The sequence below is a fragment of the Parastagonospora nodorum genome (assembly GCF_000146915.1).
Source record: "Parastagonospora nodorum SN15 chromosome Unknown scaffold_8, whole genome shotgun sequence".
Taxonomy (NCBI): Eukaryota; Fungi; Ascomycota; class Dothideomycetes; order Pleosporales; family Phaeosphaeriaceae; genus Parastagonospora; species Parastagonospora nodorum.
Genome location: NW_001884556.1, coordinates 90643 through 107971, shown reverse-complemented (window position 1 = coordinate 107971; position 17329 = coordinate 90643). Strand labels below are relative to the sequence as shown.

The 17329-nt window shown below is 53.9% G+C and overlaps 9 protein-coding genes across 9 annotated transcripts; 5 read left to right on the top strand and 4 right to left on the bottom strand.

Annotated features, from left to right (window-relative positions):
* Positions 1–120: 120 nt before the first annotated feature.
* Positions 121–1224, bottom strand: SNOG_05502 (hypothetical protein; the record flags this gene model as incomplete). The annotated part of the gene is made up of 3 exons (XM_001795855.1): positions 121–184; positions 237–753; positions 807–1224. The coding sequence occupies 3 exons, from the start codon at positions 1222–1224 to the stop codon at positions 121–123; spliced, it is 999 nt and encodes a 332-aa protein (XP_001795907.1).
* An 856-nt stretch (positions 1225–2080) lies between these two features.
* On the top strand, positions 2081–2528 carry SNOG_05501 (hypothetical protein; the record flags this gene model as incomplete). The annotated part of the gene is made up of 3 exons (XM_001795854.1): positions 2081–2265; positions 2394–2434; positions 2464–2528. The coding sequence occupies 3 exons, from the start codon at positions 2081–2083 to the stop codon at positions 2526–2528; spliced, it is 291 nt and encodes a 96-aa protein (XP_001795906.1).
* Positions 2529–2665: 137 nt separating this feature from the next.
* Positions 2666–4353, bottom strand: SNOG_05500 (hypothetical protein; the record flags this gene model as incomplete). Its single annotated transcript, XM_001795853.1, has 6 exons — positions 2666–2791; positions 2846–3049; positions 3097–3327; positions 3378–4068; positions 4176–4275; positions 4329–4353. 6 exons carry the CDS (start codon positions 4351–4353, stop codon positions 2666–2668), a joined length of 1377 nt encoding a protein of 458 aa, XP_001795905.1.
* Positions 4354–5343: 990 nt separating this feature from the next.
* Positions 5344–8242, bottom strand: SNOG_05499 (hypothetical protein; the record flags this gene model as incomplete). Its single annotated transcript, XM_001795852.1, has 4 exons — positions 8185–8242; positions 7183–8031; positions 5412–7133; positions 5344–5358 (listed from the first exon to the last, which is right to left on the bottom strand). The coding sequence occupies exons 1-4, from the start codon at positions 8236–8238 to the stop codon at positions 5344–5346; spliced, it is 2640 nt and encodes an 879-aa protein (XP_001795904.1). The 5' UTR covers positions 8239–8242.
* A 1359-nt stretch (positions 8243–9601) lies between these two features.
* Positions 9602–10170, top strand: SNOG_05498 (hypothetical protein; the record flags this gene model as incomplete). The annotated part of the gene is made up of 2 exons (XM_001795851.1): positions 9602–9662; positions 9713–10170. 2 exons carry the CDS (start codon positions 9602–9604, stop codon positions 10168–10170), a joined length of 519 nt encoding a protein of 172 aa, XP_001795903.1.
* A 466-nt stretch (positions 10171–10636) lies between these two features.
* On the bottom strand, positions 10637–11132 carry SNOG_05497 (hypothetical protein; the record flags this gene model as incomplete). Its single annotated transcript, XM_001795850.1, has 3 exons — positions 10637–10834; positions 10890–10999; positions 11105–11132. The coding sequence occupies 3 exons, from the start codon at positions 11130–11132 to the stop codon at positions 10637–10639; spliced, it is 336 nt and encodes a 111-aa protein (XP_001795902.1).
* A 441-nt stretch (positions 11133–11573) lies between these two features.
* SNOG_05496 (hypothetical protein) lies at positions 11574–13293 on the top strand (the record flags this gene model as incomplete). The annotated part of the gene is made up of 5 exons (XM_001795849.1): positions 11574–11668; positions 11730–11984; positions 12091–12584; positions 12653–12682; positions 12755–13293. The coding sequence occupies 5 exons, from the start codon at positions 11574–11576 to the stop codon at positions 13291–13293; spliced, it is 1413 nt and encodes a 470-aa protein (XP_001795901.1).
* A 1191-nt stretch (positions 13294–14484) lies between these two features.
* On the top strand, positions 14485–15763 carry SNOG_05495 (hypothetical protein; the record flags this gene model as incomplete). Its single annotated transcript, XM_001795848.1, has 2 exons — positions 14485–14807; positions 14854–15763. The coding sequence occupies 2 exons, from the start codon at positions 14485–14487 to the stop codon at positions 15761–15763; spliced, it is 1233 nt and encodes a 410-aa protein (XP_001795900.1).
* Positions 15764–16017: 254 nt separating this feature from the next.
* On the top strand, positions 16018–17184 carry SNOG_20058 (hypothetical protein; the record flags this gene model as incomplete). Its single annotated transcript, XM_001795847.1, has 2 exons — positions 16018–16351; positions 16439–17184. The coding sequence occupies 2 exons, from the start codon at positions 16018–16020 to the stop codon at positions 17182–17184; spliced, it is 1080 nt and encodes a 359-aa protein (XP_001795899.1).
* Positions 17185–17329: the final 145 nt, after the last annotated feature.

The window sequence follows — 17329 nt, the reverse complement described above, 5'->3', positions numbered from 1 at the left end:
TTTGACTTGATGATTATTTACTCGTTATAGTAGCTTGTATAACTTCATCGATGTATGAGATTCACAAGTCCTTTCTATATTATCTTGGAGCCGTGAAGCATTCACTAAAGCAGCGATCGGTCAAATGTGCTCATTGAGACAGCCTGGCACATGGTCGACAAAGATGGCCTGCATAGTGGCAAACCTGTACCAAATTCGTCAGCCAGCATAGCATATGAGGAGGGCAAAACACTCACACCATCACAACGAGAAACACATCCTTCCGCTTCGCCTCTGTAAGACTCATCAAGCACACTGCCATCAGTAGGCTGAATCCCGCCATCGCCAACAATCTCTCCTCCACCCCTTCCATCCTCTTCAAAACCTCAATTGAAAGAACCGGCATCACTGCCGCAACAAACCCCGTGACCCAGCGCGTAGTCATAAACACATAGTCTTCTCTTACACTTATAACTCCAAGCCGCGGATTCGGCTTCTTCCACCGCGCCGGCGCAAACATTTCCCACAGCGGGACCGCATACCGCGACAACGCGCGAGAAAACGGGTCCACGCCTTCGCGCGGCCGGAGCACCACGAGCTCCGGACTGTGACTGTTTTGCGCAAGCACGGTACCCCAGACATCGCGATCCGCGCCGATGAGCGTGTTGCCGTGGTTCATCATCGCGCTGTCGTAGAAACATCGCATGTTTTGAACGTCGGCGGGGTCGGGGGTTGACATTTCGAGGATGGTGCGTTGGTGGATGATGGCTTGATCTATGCCCATCTATCAGCAACAGCACCTTAAGAAACCCACTTGAAGGACTCACTATACCGACACAGCGTATCGCTCATCCTCTCCACCAACTCGCGCTGTCTTACATCACCATCCCGCGACACAGACGCATTTCCCAAAAGCTTACTACTGGATGCGTAATACGCCTTCTTCCCAGTGTCGCTCTGGCTGTCTGACCATTCCAGCTTGACAAGCTCTTCTTCGATGCGCGCGAGGTCGCCTTGTAGGTACAGCAAGTTGCGCGCATTGAGCGCGCCGAAGCGACGGAACATTGCTGTCTCGGGGATCAGGCTCATGCGTGCTGCAATCTTGGGGTATCCAGGGACGAAGGCATCGAGTTGGTGTGGTGTGGATTGTGGGAGTGGTGCTGTTGTATCCTCAAGGCTGGCAGGCACGGTTCTGGGAAGTTCTGTAGTGCTGGTTTGCGTGAGAGTGGTATCCATTTCTACCATGGTGGCCGTGGTGAGTTACTCGGAGATATGAAATCGGCCGAGGAAGTCTACTAGGTTGTGCTAAGTCAGTATACTCAAAGTACGGCTATATCGTAAAGATTATGTGAATGATTGTAAACACAGCAAGATGGCGGCCGCTGTGAATCGCTACACATGCTGCGAAGACCACTCATGGTTTGCGCTTCGTTTGATGTTGTGCGTTGCGTCACACGCAGACTATGACTCGCCGATCAAAGTTGTATGACTTCGCAATAGTTACTCAATCATCTTCCTGCAAATCATACGATATCAAAGATAAACCTTGATTCTATAAATGACAATTGATTATCCCATGTCTCTGGAACTGACAATCCACTGTCCCATGTCTCTAGAACTCACAAATGACAATCTTATATAGGTACAGAGCAAAGCAGCAGGGCGGAACGAAAGTGCAGAATATGGCGCTCTGGGGCGAATGCCCATTTCAGAGGCAAGTTTGAGGTAGCCACGAGCATGCCCGGCGAGGAGGTCGATGGAGGGCATGCTTAGGTTCATAGAATGTGGGTAGATGAGGTTGTACAACTGTAGTATGAATGCGTTTCGTGAAGCATAGTGCGGCGAAATGAAAATTGTGAATGTGTGATGTCCCAACAGGATGCACTTCAATTATCCTGATATACAAGGATTTTACGTGACCTCCACACCTCTCGTGGATCGCTTGTCGCACATCTCAAACACTATCCAAGTGCCATTCACATCGTTTCCAGAATCCGGACGCACAGCAAAAGAGACATGAACTCCTCCCAGCACCCCCAAGCACTACTTCTTCTGCTCACGCAAGCTGCCATCATTCAATATCCCACACCTCCCAACCACCATGTCTAACCATACGCAGAACATCACACAACTTCCCAGCAATCCTCAATACTACACCGCTACCACTAATCTCACTCCCCAACGCCTTGGAGACTCACGAACTGAACTATCAGGTTTCAATGTTTCAAGGTCTATCTCAAACACTGACCTCATGTACGTCTATGCACCGGAATCATGGAATTCAATGTACGTACAGAGGTCTAGAATCGTGAGCAAAAACAACGAAGATGCGGTATGATGTAGGAATGTTCAAAAGAAAATGTCTCGAACCTAGCATTTGAAGTGTCAATGGAGTTAGCCAAATCAAATCAAAGAACGCTAACAACGTCAACAAACTCAAAAACACACATGAAAAGTAAGTAACTTTTGTACATTCGACTGTAGCTAGCGAAATCTCGGCGGCCGAAATGCCACCACACAGTCTGGAAGCTATCGAAAATATGTGGTAAAGTACAGCCAAGACTCCGTCATTGCTTCATGCTGTCATGAGCTCATGTTGTATCGTTCTTCGCTGATGGGTTGGCCTTCGGGGGTGTGTTGTTACGAAGCTCGTATCTCCACGATCGATGGACATGTTGTTCACCATCTACCAGCCGCCGCCACCAGCAGAAGCAGTGGCACCGGCGTCGCCAGTAGCGCCCCAGCCGCCATCGCCACCCACAGCGCCTCCGTCACCCATGGTATCGCCCTCAGCAATAGGCTCCTTGCAGCGCTATAAACTTGTCAGTATGTGGAAGCAACATATATTATTGCGATCGGAACATACCTTGATAGTGTGGCCAAATTGTTGGCAGTTGTTGCACTGAATCTTGGACCAGTCCTTGGGCTCGGGGCAGTCCTTGGAAAAGTGACCAAACTTCTCGCAGTTGCGGCACTGCTGCTTTTCCGGGTTGCGGGGCTCCGGGCACTCCTTGGCCACATGGTCTTCAGAGTCACAGTTGCGGCAGGTGCGCTTGGCGACGTTGGGGCACTGTCTGATGTCAGAAAGGATATTCGAAAGACTAGTACAATACTTACATCCTTGGAAAAGTGGCCGGTCTCGTTACACTTGCGGCACTCAACGTTCTCGGCTGAGCGAGGCTCGGGGCACTCTTTGGAGTTGTGGCCCTCCTGCTTGCAGTTCTTGCATGCGAAAGGGTTAATGCGCTCCTTGGGGCAGTCACGAGCGCGATGACCGGGCTCCTTGCAGTACACACACTCTACACCAGGCTGCACCGAGACCTCCTCCGGGACCTCCTGTTTGCAGTGCTAGAAGACGAGTTAGAAAAGCCTCAATGCGAATGTAGTGAAGTGCTTACCTTGCGGATGTGTCCGAGTTCACCACAGTTACCGCAGAGCGGCACGCCAATGTCCTCAACGTAACCACAAGAAGCGAGACGCTCAAGGTTCTGTTCTGGGCTCTCAGGCCAACCCTGTGCCATCTTTGCGCGACGAGGCTTGGCAGACAGCTGGACAGAAAGAACGTTCTCGCGCTTAGCGTTGCCGATGAGGTCGACAATGGTCATGTTGGCGGCGATGTCCTGCTTCTTAGCGATGAGGTACACACCAAGATCATCTTCGCGCAGAGCAGTCTCGACTCCGGGGAGATCGAAGTCGTCCTTGAGAGCACGAGCGTAGGCACGAAGACAGACGCGGAACGCATCGAGATCCTTGGCCTTAGCAGAGTCGACGAGGGCAGTCCAGGCATCTCCAGTGTCCATCTCAGGCACACCAGTCCAGTCGACCATGCGGCGCTGATCGCAGTCGAGAGCCTTGTGGCCTTCCTGATCGCAAAGCTTGCACTTCATGGGGTTCGTCGGACAAGTCCGGGCAGAATGACCCTCTACACCGCAGGAGTTGCAGATTCCGTTGAAGGGACGCTCGACACGCTCATTGGTGCAGTCCGCCTTGTTGTGACCGACTTGGCCGCAGTTGAAGCACTCTCCAGTGAGACCGCCGCCCTCGGGCTTGTCGGGGCATTCACGGGCGAAGTGACCAGTCTGGTTGCAGCTTTGATCGAAGTCAGCATGTTAAATTGAACGAGCGTAAGTGTAATGCAGAGCAGTTGAGATTAATCGCAAGCTCAACGCATGTGGATGTGCGGGAAGTGTACTCACATGCGACAGGTCTCGCCATCACCACCACCACCGCCGCCGCCGGCATCACCGCCGCCCCAAGAGTCGCCAGCGGGAGCTGGATCCCACTCACCGCCTCCGCCTATACGTGTGTCAGTGATACGAACAATTAGCAGTAGTGCTCGCATTGCATACCAGTAGCTCCAGTGTCCCAGGACATAGTCACAATTCTTCGATGTTCTAGTGATCAAGTGGATATAGTTGAAGCGCGTTGAGGGCAGGCTTGAAAAAACGCGGAGAGTCAGCGGGTGTTCGTTGTTGTTGTGGCTGAGGGCGCAGCGAGCAATTCGAGGAGCTTGTTTGCCAAGCCTTCTAGCTGCAGCAGGAGCGGGAGGGTATGGTCACTCACCTTGAGAAGCTCGAAGAATTGAGCGAGTAGGCAAGTAGGTGTTTTGAGACAGAGCGTGTTAGTACGGTAGACGAGCTCAAGCACACGGCTTTGTTGAGTAGATCGGGAGGTCGGTAGAGTCGGGTTGAGAGCGTATAGATGGCGAGATCGCAGCTGCTAGATTTGACGTGAGAGAAGCGGGAGGCCCGTGCCAACTATGATACTCCCCCGCAAGGTAAGAGGGAGCAGAAAGCCGCAGAAGCAATGGGAAGCAGGAGGAAGAGATGCTCAGAAGATGCTGACAGATTAGGGGTACAGACAAGCAGTAGTGGCGATGGCAAGAGAGTACATTGACATGTCAGATGTGATGTTGCATGTCGGTCTGATGCAGCATACACCTGGCATGTTCAACATACAAGGAACAGTGAGACAAGGAATCAAGACATACCTTTACTGTGGATGCTAAAGCTAGAGGAAGAGCTATGTAGATGACGATGACCACAAGCAAGTGGTATCAACAATAAGAGCAAGCGGCGACATTTCACATGTTGCATGCCGGTCTAATGCATGATCAATGGGATAAGACAAGCTCAGCATGATCACAATACAGGAGGAAGAAAGACATAGACAGAGACTCGAAGTAGGTGAAGAATCAAGATATACCTATCCTAAACGCTAAAGCCGCGTCTTAATGTAACAGCTGGTATCAAGTCATGAACATCATGTCTGACGGGCTGCACGCCCTCAATTGTACTACACGCAAGCCATCCAACGCCCGACAATAATTCGTCAAATCTAGTTTCGACATGCCAAAGTGGCAGATCAAACACCGCGGAACTGTGTACGTCGTTAGCATGCGTGAAAGGCAGTGATGTGATGAGGGAACTTACCATTCGCACAACCAAAAACCACATGGCTCCAATAAACCTAAATGCAGCGAGACCAGCCACACTGTAAAGCACAACCGCAAGGTAAATGGTAGATGCCTGGTTGGCCTTTTCCTGCGCCTCGTCGGGGTTGCTGACAGTCAGCTCCAGCCCACCGGCTTGGAGCACGAGAGCAGACAACGCCAGGTTGCAGAACATCCAGAACAGCACGACACCCGATCGGAAGCCCTTGTAGTAGTCCTCTTGCTTCTCGGAGGGTGATGGGATCTTCTTGTCCTCCTTCCATTTGGTGCTGAAGACGTGTAGCTCAGCCTCGTACTGGGTGTTGAGATCCGCATCGTCGGTCGGTGCGTGGATGTCGGCTTTACCGTCGGCCTTTGTGGTGACTGAAGGTAGCTTCTCCGGCTTGTCGTCACCCTTGGTGCCCCAGGTGATGTCGTGCGTGTTGCAGAAGGCGTAGACGTTGAGGATGTTGATGTACGTGGGTGTCATGAGCAGATACTGGATGAAGGAAGTGAACATGTGCCATGGATCGAGGAAGATGATTGAGACAACCAGCCACATCACATACGTCGAGAGTAGTGAGATAATCAGGGTTGCGAAGATCTTATCCTTCAGCAGATCCGCGGCGTTGAAACCATTGTTCTTTCTGATTTGGCTTTGCACAGATCTGACGGTGATGAAGATCGAAGCAAACATGAGGTACGACATGATGATGCACCAAAAGTACACCATCGACATGTACCACTTGTTCGATCCTTGCGGTCGATTACCAAGCGATAAGATGAAACATGTGATCAGGACAGCAATGTACAGCCATTCGAAGATGATGAACAGAACCTTTCCAGTGACGCCGAGTTCGTTTTGAAGAGATGCAGTGAGAATGCGGAAGACCAGGAAGAAGTTACCGAGAGCGAACCAGGCGAAGAGCATGCTGATAGTTTGGTAGACGAATTCGACGAGGAACATGGTCTTGCGCAGGAACGAGTGGTCACTGCGGAAGATGTCGAATGAATGGGCCAGAGCGTATACAGCAGCGAAAAAGGATCCGTTTAGCCAACGACGACGCTGGCTGATGAACTCCGCCATGGTTGTGGGCACATCCGTCTCACCGGTCGCAGACTTGACGTACTGCAGGATCCAGTGACAGTTCCTCTTGGAGACCAGTTCGAAACACAGAATTCGATCCTCGGCAAGGTACATGTTGGCTGTGAAGATACCGGCGTTGGCACCGTGCATCTTCTCACCAGCAAAGTACTTCTCCAATGGTCCTTGGCCAGTCTTGTCGTTCTGCAGAGCGACGTAGCGGTAGGCAGAGAAAGCACCTGGAAGCACGGTAATGAAACCGAATGCTGACTCTAGAGGCTTGTCCAAAATGTTACTCATCTTGTACTCAAAATTTTGAGTCGCGACGAGCGGGTTCAGCAGCTTTTTCCCATGAACTAACATAGCCTTTATCTCACCACAAGCGCCTGCGCACATGGGCTCAAGGTCGAAGGCCTTCCATAGCTGGTAGACGGAGTCTTTGCCAGGCTTTGTACCGGCGTCGATGAGCACGCAGATGTTAGGGTCGAGCACCTGGCCGAAAGCCTGGAAGAACCATCGATGGGAGTTGATCTTCTTCTGGTTCTTCTCTTTCAAACAGAACAGCATCTGAACAGGGGTGTTGCCCTTCTTAACGCCAACGACACCCTTCTTGATGTCGAGTGTCATCTGAGTTGTGTACTGCATCCATGTTAGCCAAGACACTAGTTTGCGTGCAACGCAACCATACCTCGTAAATATGCGCAGTCACGTCCTTCCCGTTGACCTGTTGCTTAGCGATACCATCCTGGTAAACACCGAGTGCAGCCAAGACAGCGCGCGTGCGCGGGTTGATTTTAGCACGTCCGTCGCTGACGACGCACACTACGATCTTCTTCCACGCGTCCTTGCCCCACGTTTTGCTGTTTGTCCTGGAGTTCATGTACTCGATGTTCTTGATCACACCAGTCATGGTGCGGGCAAACAATTCGTCCTCCTCATTGTACATGGTGATGACGATGAACAGCTCGGTATGCCTCGGCTTGGCGAACAGCTTTTGGCGCAGCGTAAAGCGCTCTGCATCGAAATCTGAAGGATCGCAGGTGGCGGCTGAGTAACGCATATGGGTGAACTCGTCACGCTCTGGAGGCTGTGCATGCGGTACCTGATTCAGTAACCGCGGCGGGATCGGGCAGTCTAGCACCAAGTTGCCCTTGAACAGCTGCACTTCCTTTACCGTCTTCCATCGCTTAATCGGCGCAGGTGTCGGGACGGGCGCAGGCTCGTCGTGGAACGGGTTCTCAGGGTGTTGGTCCATGTCATGGTCGTGCATGTCGTGCGGATCTGGGCCATAGGAGTTTTGGCCCTGGATCATAGGCCTTCCCGCATCTTCATCCTGCCAGTAGTGGTCTGGCTGTGTGCCGTACGCGTGGTGCGGGTCCTCTTCGTGCGGTGACGGGTCGTAGGGCTGGTTGTAGTAGGCATCGTGATGCGCTTGGGGATCTAAGGAGTAATCGCTGTCGTGGCGAGGGCCACCGGGGCGCGGATCGTAGTCGTCGTGGTAGTTGCCGCCAGCATAGGGGATGTTCTCGACCGAGTACTTTGCACAATTAGCTGTGTTCTTCATGTTGCTTATGCATTCTCCGCCGCCATAGGACATGCTGAAGGGCTTCGCGGGACTTCGCAGTCCAACTGTGAGCCCATAGCTCAGCGCAGCGATTCAGCCTGCCCTATGCGCAAACACCACACGTACACTGGGTTGCAGCGGCAGTCTGTCGCCCGAAGCTGCTGCTGGATTTGGCCCCATGGGGATCTCGAGCGGTCCTGGGGATGCGCCATAGCGGTCTTCAAGCTGATAGCCACGCAGTGGCTGCCCCGGCGAGGGCGTGCGGCCCATGGGTCGTCTTGGGTCCATTTCGTAGTCGTCGTCGGCACCGCCTTGAGGGCCTGCGCAGTACCAGAGTTAGTTGGTGGTTGAGGACAAGAGCACTTAAAGTTCGGAAGTAATCTCTGGACAGCTTGGCACAGCCATATGTGCGACGCAATCCGTTGCTGGGTTGCTGGGTCGCTGGGTCGGCTACTCACCTAGCCTGTTGTAGTTGCTCATGGATTCCCTGGTTGCTGCGCCCTCGATGACTTCGCGGCACTATGATTCCCAGATTCGGTAGCCAAACAGCGTTGGAGGTGCGCGGACTAGCGGATTCGCGTGTTGTGGTGATCGCCTGGCGCACGGTTTCAGATGTGTATGGTGGGTCGAATAGCGTTTCCGTGTTTACCACAGCAACGCCGGTCGTGCAAGTGGGGGGAAGATGCAGGAGAGCTGTCAGGAGACGCCGCGTCGCATCAAGAGGGAGTGTACATTCACGGCTGAGGCTGGCTTCTATATTCGCAGCCTGCGTTTCCAGCCCACCGCCCGCAGCCGCAGCGTTCGCTCAGGTGCAGCCAATGCCAAGCTCCACTGTGCAGCTTGAAACTCGAGCGATTGATCCCTGCTGTGGCTAATGGCGCAGCAGCCGCGTGGAGTTTGTCTAGCGTTCTATTTGCGGTACCCGATGAGATCATATCTGCAACGGCTACAAAACGTCCGACCTGCCCAATCCTCTGTTGGAGGCAACGGTGAAGGCTCTGAGGTAAATCCTTTATCATCTTCGTGGCGTTTTCCCTGAACTTCGATGTCCAGGTATCCACATCGTACTCGTCAAATTGCGGCTGAGCACATCACAAGGCCGACAACAAGTGGGGTATACTTGCTTACAAGGCGGATTCTTCAACGATACACAATTGAGTAAGACACGCTTGAATTACTCGGGCGTGAAAGATGCATGCCGAGTTTCGGGCCAAGTTAGCACAATTTGTAAACGATTCAACGTAAGCATATTTCCTGCGGCTTGAGCACTCTCAAGGTAATTCGCAGCGTGAAATCTACATGTGGATGTGCCTCTTCTACACAACCAGCTCTAAGATCTTATGCAAACCACTCTTATGCACGACATGCGACTTGCACTACAGTGACATTCCGTCAGCTCCTATCGTCTCCTAAGCGTACCTGCCGATCGCATCTACACGCGTCTTGGCACTCCCGGGCCCAAGTCCGCACCGCACAACTTCCTACACCCGCATCTACCACACAACCACCCACTTAACCAATTGGCCCTCACACCACATCCACAATGACCGACTCCAAATCCCCCAGACCCGTCTCTGTCCTTTTCGTCTGCCTCGGCAACATCTGTACGCCCACCTCCTTCCCTTCCCCACCATCCAACTAATTCCCCACCCAGGCCGCTCAACAATGTCCGAAGGCGTCTTCACCTCGCTCGCCCCCTCACATCCCCTCATAAAATCCATCGACTCCTGTGGCACCGGCGCATACCACGTCGGTTCCTCGCCCGATCGGCGCACCATGTCCACGCTCAAATCGCACGGCATAACCACATATCGCCACAAAGCGCGGAAATTCGACGCGAGGAAGGACTTTGATGAGTTTGAATATATCCTTGCGATGGATGCGGAGAACTTGAGTGATTTGGAGGCGGAGAGGAAGAGTGTGGTGAGGAAGAGGGGAGGGGAAGAGGGCGTGGGGAAGGTTATGCTGTTTGGGGAGTTTGGTGGGAAGAAGGGGGAGGAGGTGGAGGATCCGTATTATGGTGGGGAGGAGGGGTTTGAGGAGGCATATCGGCAGGCGGTGAGGTTTTCAAAGGGGTTTTTGGAGAAGCTGGAAGCTGGTGAGCTCAGCTAGTCGGTGCAATAAGACGAGACAGGGAGAGGAAGAGGAAGAGCATGGGAGAGAATTGATACCCCATAGATCCATTTCACATACACATATGTTACAAGTATACATACACCGCGCAAATTACCGTGCGCTCTGCATCTCCTTTCTCAATCCTCTCCAACTCCTCCACCACCTTCCCCCTCATATACCCCGTCAAGCCCAGTATCCCCTCCCTCGTGATAACCCGATACGTCCCACTATCCTGCCACCTCCCCATTCCCATCCGTGAATCCGCCGTCCGCATCAACCTCCAACACTGCCGATAATATCCTCTGGCCACGCAATGCGTCCATAGTTCGGGGGGGTTCTTCGTATCGCTAACATGTATCCAGCGCGTCGTGGCCGGCCCCACTGCTTCCCCTGGGTTGCAATTAGATGGGTTGCTGAGATAAAGTGAAGCCGCCCGGTGAGGCGATCCGGGAGGCCTGAGTGATCATTTTTTGGGTTGGAGGTGGCATGGCGTGGGTAGACGGGAGGAGAGGATTTGCAGGAGGGAGGGATTTGGAGTAAAGTTTTGCGGTGTGGGAGGGACGGAGGTACAGGTGCCGATTGCGAGTTTTTGATTTGGAGGTTCGGTGGGCAGGAGTGTGAGGAGGCTCGTGGACGGGTCTATCGGGTGTTTATGGACGTACTGGGTTTGTGGTTAGTAGGGGATGGGATGGGGAGGGGGGGGGGGGGGGGGTGACCGACGATGTGTGGGTTGTCGGGGAGTGTTGATACTGGTCTTGAGGCTCGGAGACGGAGTGTGGGAGCTCTGAAGGCCGGGCGTATGCAGCGCGTTGAGCGCGCGAATGTACTTGAGAGCATTGTGAAGTGGTACAGGTAAATTGAATTGCTGTTAGAAGAAGAAGCGAGTTTCAATGGTTGGTGTTGCGCAATTCAAAGCTCACGAATAACTTACAGCTTTCTTCGCGAACGATGACGAACATTATTTCAGTCCAAGCTCCTTGTCCTTGACGTTAGCGGAACATGTCCCGCTCCAATCAATTCCGCGTACAAGCAAAGCATCCTGCACTACCACCTGCGACCGTGAAAGCTTCTACATAAATTGCATGTGTAGTGCCATTGGTAGAATGTACTCCAGAGACTCTGGTCTCTACTCCCTCCACATCATCACCGGAGCCAAACCCGTCCATACACCCACTCCTCGGCACAAACCCCTCGCAAGCGAAATACTCTTTTGCTAAAACGATCCCGCGCGGGCGAGATCAACACTTTTCCCCAAACTACAGCTAGCGCGACCCCACTATGCCTGAAAACCTTCTCAATAGCGAATAGCATGTGCGGCAGGCCCATCGGCCGTTGTCGGCTTTAGTCGTTGAGCTCAACTTTTCTTCCATGGCTTGCCTCTTCCATCTTTCACATCCAAGATGGCATCAGATGGACGGAAGCTGGGCGAAGAGCATCAGGATGTCGAGGTCGGGCCTGAGGTGGTCAACATCGATCGGATCGAGAAGGTGTATGAGTGAGCATATCACCCATCTACCTCAATACGAAGCTGTTTATGTGTATTAACATGCAAATAGCAAACTCGATCGACGAATCCTGCCCGCATTCTGGATCTTGTACTTCATGTGCTCAGCCATCCGATCCAACATCGGGCTCGCGCAGACGATGAACTTGGACAAAAAGCACGACCTGGGATCCGTACTGAACATTACGCCCAAGCAGGTGTCGACTGGTCTTGCGCTGTTTTACGTGTGCTATGTGATTTTCGACTTGCCGTCGAACCTGGTCATGTCGAGGGTGAGTCCGCACGCGTGGATGAGCAGGATTGTTACGTGTGTAGGGATTATTGGCATGTGTTTAACTGCTATGAACGCGGCGTGGAATTTATAGTAAGTTGCGAGACTACTGAATTGTGGGCCAAGATCTGATGAGATGCAGCTTGCTACGACTGCTTCTTGGAATTGTCATTGCGGGTATGTGGCCGGGCATGTCTTATTATCTCACGCTCTTCTACCCACCGTCGAGAACTGGCAAGCGTATTGGTCGCTACTTCACTGCGTCTCAGATCTCCGCAGCCGTTGTCGGCTTGGTTTCTGCTGGCTTCCAGAAGATGGACGGTGTAGGAGGTCTTGTCGGATTCCAGTGGATGTTCCTGATCTACGGTATTGTCGGCTTTCTTGTTGGTGTATCACTACTATTCTGGCTCCCGGATCGACCACTCCCACCAGGCGAAGTCCGTGACCGAAGCGGTTGGCTGAGGTTTCTGCCTCAAACCAAGCCAGCTCTGACGGGTGAGGATGCAAGGGTCCACTATGAAGATCTTACCAGAGTCTACAACCGTAGCATGTGGAACATGAAAGACCTTTGGCACGTCGTCACCGACTGGAGACTGTATCCGCTGGTTGTCATGTACTTTGGTGTTGTTGGAGTGGGTAATGGAACACAAGCGTATGCCACAGTCATCATTCGAGGCATCAACCCAAGTCTTACGGGCATCCAGCTGAGTCTGCTGTCCGCGCCGATCTGGCTGGTAAGTCTCTTAAACATCACACAATATCATTCACTAACATTGGGTAGATGGATGCTGCTGCTATTTTGTTAGTAACCCCCCTCTCTGACCGCTTTCACCGCTACCGCGCATGGTTCTTCAGCGGAGCAGTCATGATTCAGATTGCCGGTCTCCTGATGGCCACGTTTGCAAAAGACTGGACGCGGTACGGAGGAGTGCTTCTCGTCGGCTTCGGGCTTGGGCCGACGGTACCCATCTGCATGGCGTGGTCCAACGAGATCTTCCAGCTCCGCCACGGCGAAGTCGGTGTGGCAGCCGCCAGTGCCCTTGTGTCTGGATTGGGCAACTTGGGCAGTATCCTGACCACATATGCGCTGTACTCTGGGTGGCCTGAGGATGCCAAGCCAGGACCACACAGATACCGCAAGAGCAACCTGGTCATGATTGCAATCTTGGTTGCCAGCATCGTGAGCGCAGCAGCCATGGTGGTTCTGTTGAAGGTGTTTGGCACGAAGAGGAAGGATGAGGGAAGCGGTAACTCGACTAGCGAGGGTGAGGCTGTCTACATAGACGGTGCCGCAAGACGCGAGGTCCAGCAGCGCGGACTCGGACGCATGTTCGCGTTCAAATGAAGCGGTGCGGAGACGTCTCCACGATGGCGCTGATTGGAGCTGCAGCGACCGATCAGAAAGTCAAAATGCGATGGGGTTGCGAGGGAGAATTGCATGGATTCGGATCACGAGGACACAGGGTCGCGTAGCCATATGCAAGTCAACATCCTAGGGCTGACAGCGTCCGATGCGAACTGGTGTCATAGTGCAAATCTTGTGAAGCTTAAGGATACGTCAAGCGAGCAGTGACCTGTGGCGTGTAGGCGCCGTGGTGCATCGTGGTTGCTCCCTCGGGGTGCATGGCCTGATTGCGGTCACGATAGCCGATTGTCGGCGTTGAGCTCAGGCTCGGGGCTGCAGCAAAGCCTAAAGTGAATGCTGGCGACCCTCACGGCCTTCACGATAGACTAGCAGCGTCGTCACTTTTGTCCGCCCCTCCGCTTTTCTTTGTCCCCGTCTCTGTCGCCCCTTGCGTTTGACTTCACACGACGATTGACGCACTCCGCACTCCGCACTCCGCACAAGTTCTGAGCGTCCCCAGTTTAGCAATTGCTGCATGCCCCACTAGGCTTCGCTGGCTCTGGCTGTCCAGGATTTCCACTCATCCATCGTTACGCGCGTGCTGCAGGCGCTGGCCGATCAGTCATAGTCCGCGGCCGCGTGCTGTCGTACAACACGCTTTGAGCGTCCCGCCTCCATCGATCCTTTGGCGCAAACATCGTTCCTCGTTCCCTTTGATGGTGGTTGCGAGATAGTCGACAGCGGGGCAGGCTGCCCAGGCACGGTGGACTTTCACGTCAAAGCTCTCCGGACCCATTAACGTTGCTGCGACTGGCTCTGACGTAAGTAATCCTCCAGTAACGCTCCTTCCCTTCAGGCAAGCGGTGCGCAATCCCGTCACGGAGGGATGTATGAGGGATCCCAACAAATTTATATGCAGATCTTCACATGCTGCCTCCAACGCCCCTCCCGCCCGCTAGGCCTGCACCAGGCGTAGCAGTGTGTCGCGGATGCTAACATAATCTCTGCAGCAGCCCTTCTCCACACCCCGCCAACAATCCCAGAGCTTGACGGAGCTCCGAGCTCAAACGTCTCCACCCTCTCCAAACCCCCTCGGACCTTGCGAAATTACGCCTGTCGCGCCAAATTATCCCCCCGGAACCATGTCGGCCGCCATCGACAATGAGGATCTCGAGGTAGCTCTCCATCTCCATGCCGCACCCGCGGCGGGGAGGCCCCAGCACCACCAAGGCTGTCGACTTCACCACACCGCCCGTCGCACCGCCCACCGTCATGCAGGCGAGCAAGAGCAGGGACAGCAAGGCCAGCCAGCGCCTGGGGCAGTACACCATTGTGAAGACGCTGGGCGAGGGCTCGTTCGGCAAGGTCAAGCTCGCGACGCACCAGGTCAGCGGCCAGAAGGTCGCCCTGAAGATTATCAATCGCAAGAGGCTGGTGACGCGGGACATGGCCGGCAGGATTGAGCGCGAGATCCAGTATCTGCAGCTGCTGCGGCATCCTCACATCATCAAGCTGTGAGTCGCGTGATATCTGTGTAAGATGATTTCACTGACATCCCAGGTACACCGTAATAACGACGCCGACCGAGATCATCATGGTGCTGGAGTACGCGGGCGGGGAACTGTTCGACTACATTGTGAACAACGGCAGGCTGCAGGAGGACAAGGCCCGCAAGTTCTTCCAGCAGATTGTCTGCGCAGTCGAATACTGCCATCGACACAAGATCGTGCATCGCGACCTGAAGCCCGAGAACCTGCTGCTGGACGACCAATACAATGTCAAGATTGCCGACTTTGGCCTGAGCAACATCATGACGGACGGCAACTTCCTCAAGACGAGCTGCGGTAGCCCCAATTACGCTGCGCCCGAAGTCATATCTGGAAAGCTGTATGCCGGACCAGAAGTGGACGTCTGGAGTTGCGGTGTCATCCTCTACGTTCTGTTGGTGGGGAGACTTCCTTTCGACGACGAGTACATCCCCACGCTCTTCAAGAAGATCGCGGCGGGCAATTACAGCATACCGAGCTACCTATCCCCCGGCGCAGTATCCCTGATCAAGAAAATGCTCATGGTCAATCCGGTACATCGCATAACCATTGGCGAGATCCGCATGGACCCCTGGTTCACCAAGGACATCGCACCCTACCTCGAGCCGCCCGTCCAGGAATTCTTCGACAGCGGTGTGGACCCGCACAAGGCAATTGACCCGACTGCGATAGCGCCGGCTATACCAGCACCAGTTGTTCAGAAGTTGCACGACACGGTTGTGACGAAGCTTGGGAAGACGATGGGTTATGCCGAACACGATGTGCAGGAAGCGCTGGCGCGTGATGAGCCAAGTGCCATCAAGGATGCCTACTTGATTGTGCGGGAGAACCAGATGATGAAGGTGAACCGTAAGTTATCATTCTATCCTTGTTCAAGAAGGTGCATTAGGAACATGTCGACTAACAATGTCTCACAGCATTGATGACACAAGAGAGCCAACTCGCACCATTCCTTGCACAATCACCGCCAACACACCACGAAAGTTACCTGGGTAGCTCAATACCTCAGATCTTGAACAGTTCATCGCGCCCCAAAGGCATACCGTCCCAAGCGCAAGATCAGCACGAGAGGGCACGGCATGGATCAAATGCTAGCAGCCAACTTGCGAGCGTGCGGAGCCCTGTCAGCACAGTAGCTATCCTACCCAGCAGTCTCACAGAATACCACAAAGCATACATGAAAGGCCACCCAAGACCGCCGTTCAAACCAGAACACGACGGCCTCCCGCCGACTCCTGATCAGACAGAAGAGCAACGGCAAATCTCCGCGAGGAGGCTGAAGCCCAACTTCCGAGCTCTTCCAGATACCACACGAAACCGACCAGAACCAATGACTTCACTGCCCGCGAAGAAGCCCCGACCAACCAAGTGGCAGTTCGGAATCAGATCAAGAAACCAGCCTGCGGAGGCCATGCTCGCAATCTTCAAGGCATTGAAAGCCATGGGTGCCGACTGGGAGGTGCCGAAGATTAGAAAAGCGGGTGGCAAGGGAGGCTCGCGCAGTCCAACCGGTTCACATGCATCTCAAGAAAGGTCAAGATCACGGTCACGGTCACGGAGCCGCTCACCAGGGTCTTCAGTATCGTCCCACGATTCAGGTGATGAGAAGAAAACTGGTAGCGACTCACCCACACACGAGCCGCTCACTGTGCGCAACGCTGACTCCGGAGAACAACGTGGCCGTCAGAGGAAGCACTACAATCACACCAACGACTGGGGCTACCACATCCCGGAAGACCCCTGGGTCATCAACGCCCGCTTCCGCAAAGACGGCATGTTCCCTCCCGGCGTCGCACACCCATCATCCACACATTCTTCCCGCGTCGACCTTGCAAACGACCCATCCGGTCTCCGCCGCCGCAGCTCCACCAACACCAGCACAACAAGCCTGTCCCACCACATCGACAGCATGACCATCACCGACCGACCCAACTCCATCAGCGGCGAAGACCACCCTGAAGCCGACGAGGCCGTCTACATCTACGTCTCCATCCAGCTCTACAGCATCGACCGCGAATTCTTCGTCGTCGACTTCAAGTGCGCGGGCTACGAGCGTCTCGTGTCCAATCTCGTGCGCGAGGTCAAGGCCGCGTCGTCATCGTCGCCACAGCACCAGCATGAAGATGGCTGGGACGACGAGGCGGGCGTGTGGAGGCGATTGGACGAGGGCGAGCCGCTGCCGGATGATCTGGCCAAGGAGTTGAGGGATGGCGGGAAAGGTGTACTGAGGGAGAGAACGGAGGAAGTGGGTGCGGGCCGCAAGGAGGGGGAGAAGGTGGTGACGAGTCCGTTTCCGTTCTTGGATGTGGCGAGTACGCTGATCTTGCAGTTGAGCGGGGAGTAGAGGGGGGGTAATTGATGGGGTGGATGATGGCTGGAAGTGGATTGGAAGTTGGTATGCTGAACGGAAGGATAGAGGGAGAGCGCAATGTTAGATTAAATACCAATTGCGCATGTTAAGCACCTTTTTTGAGTCACCCAAAAGACCA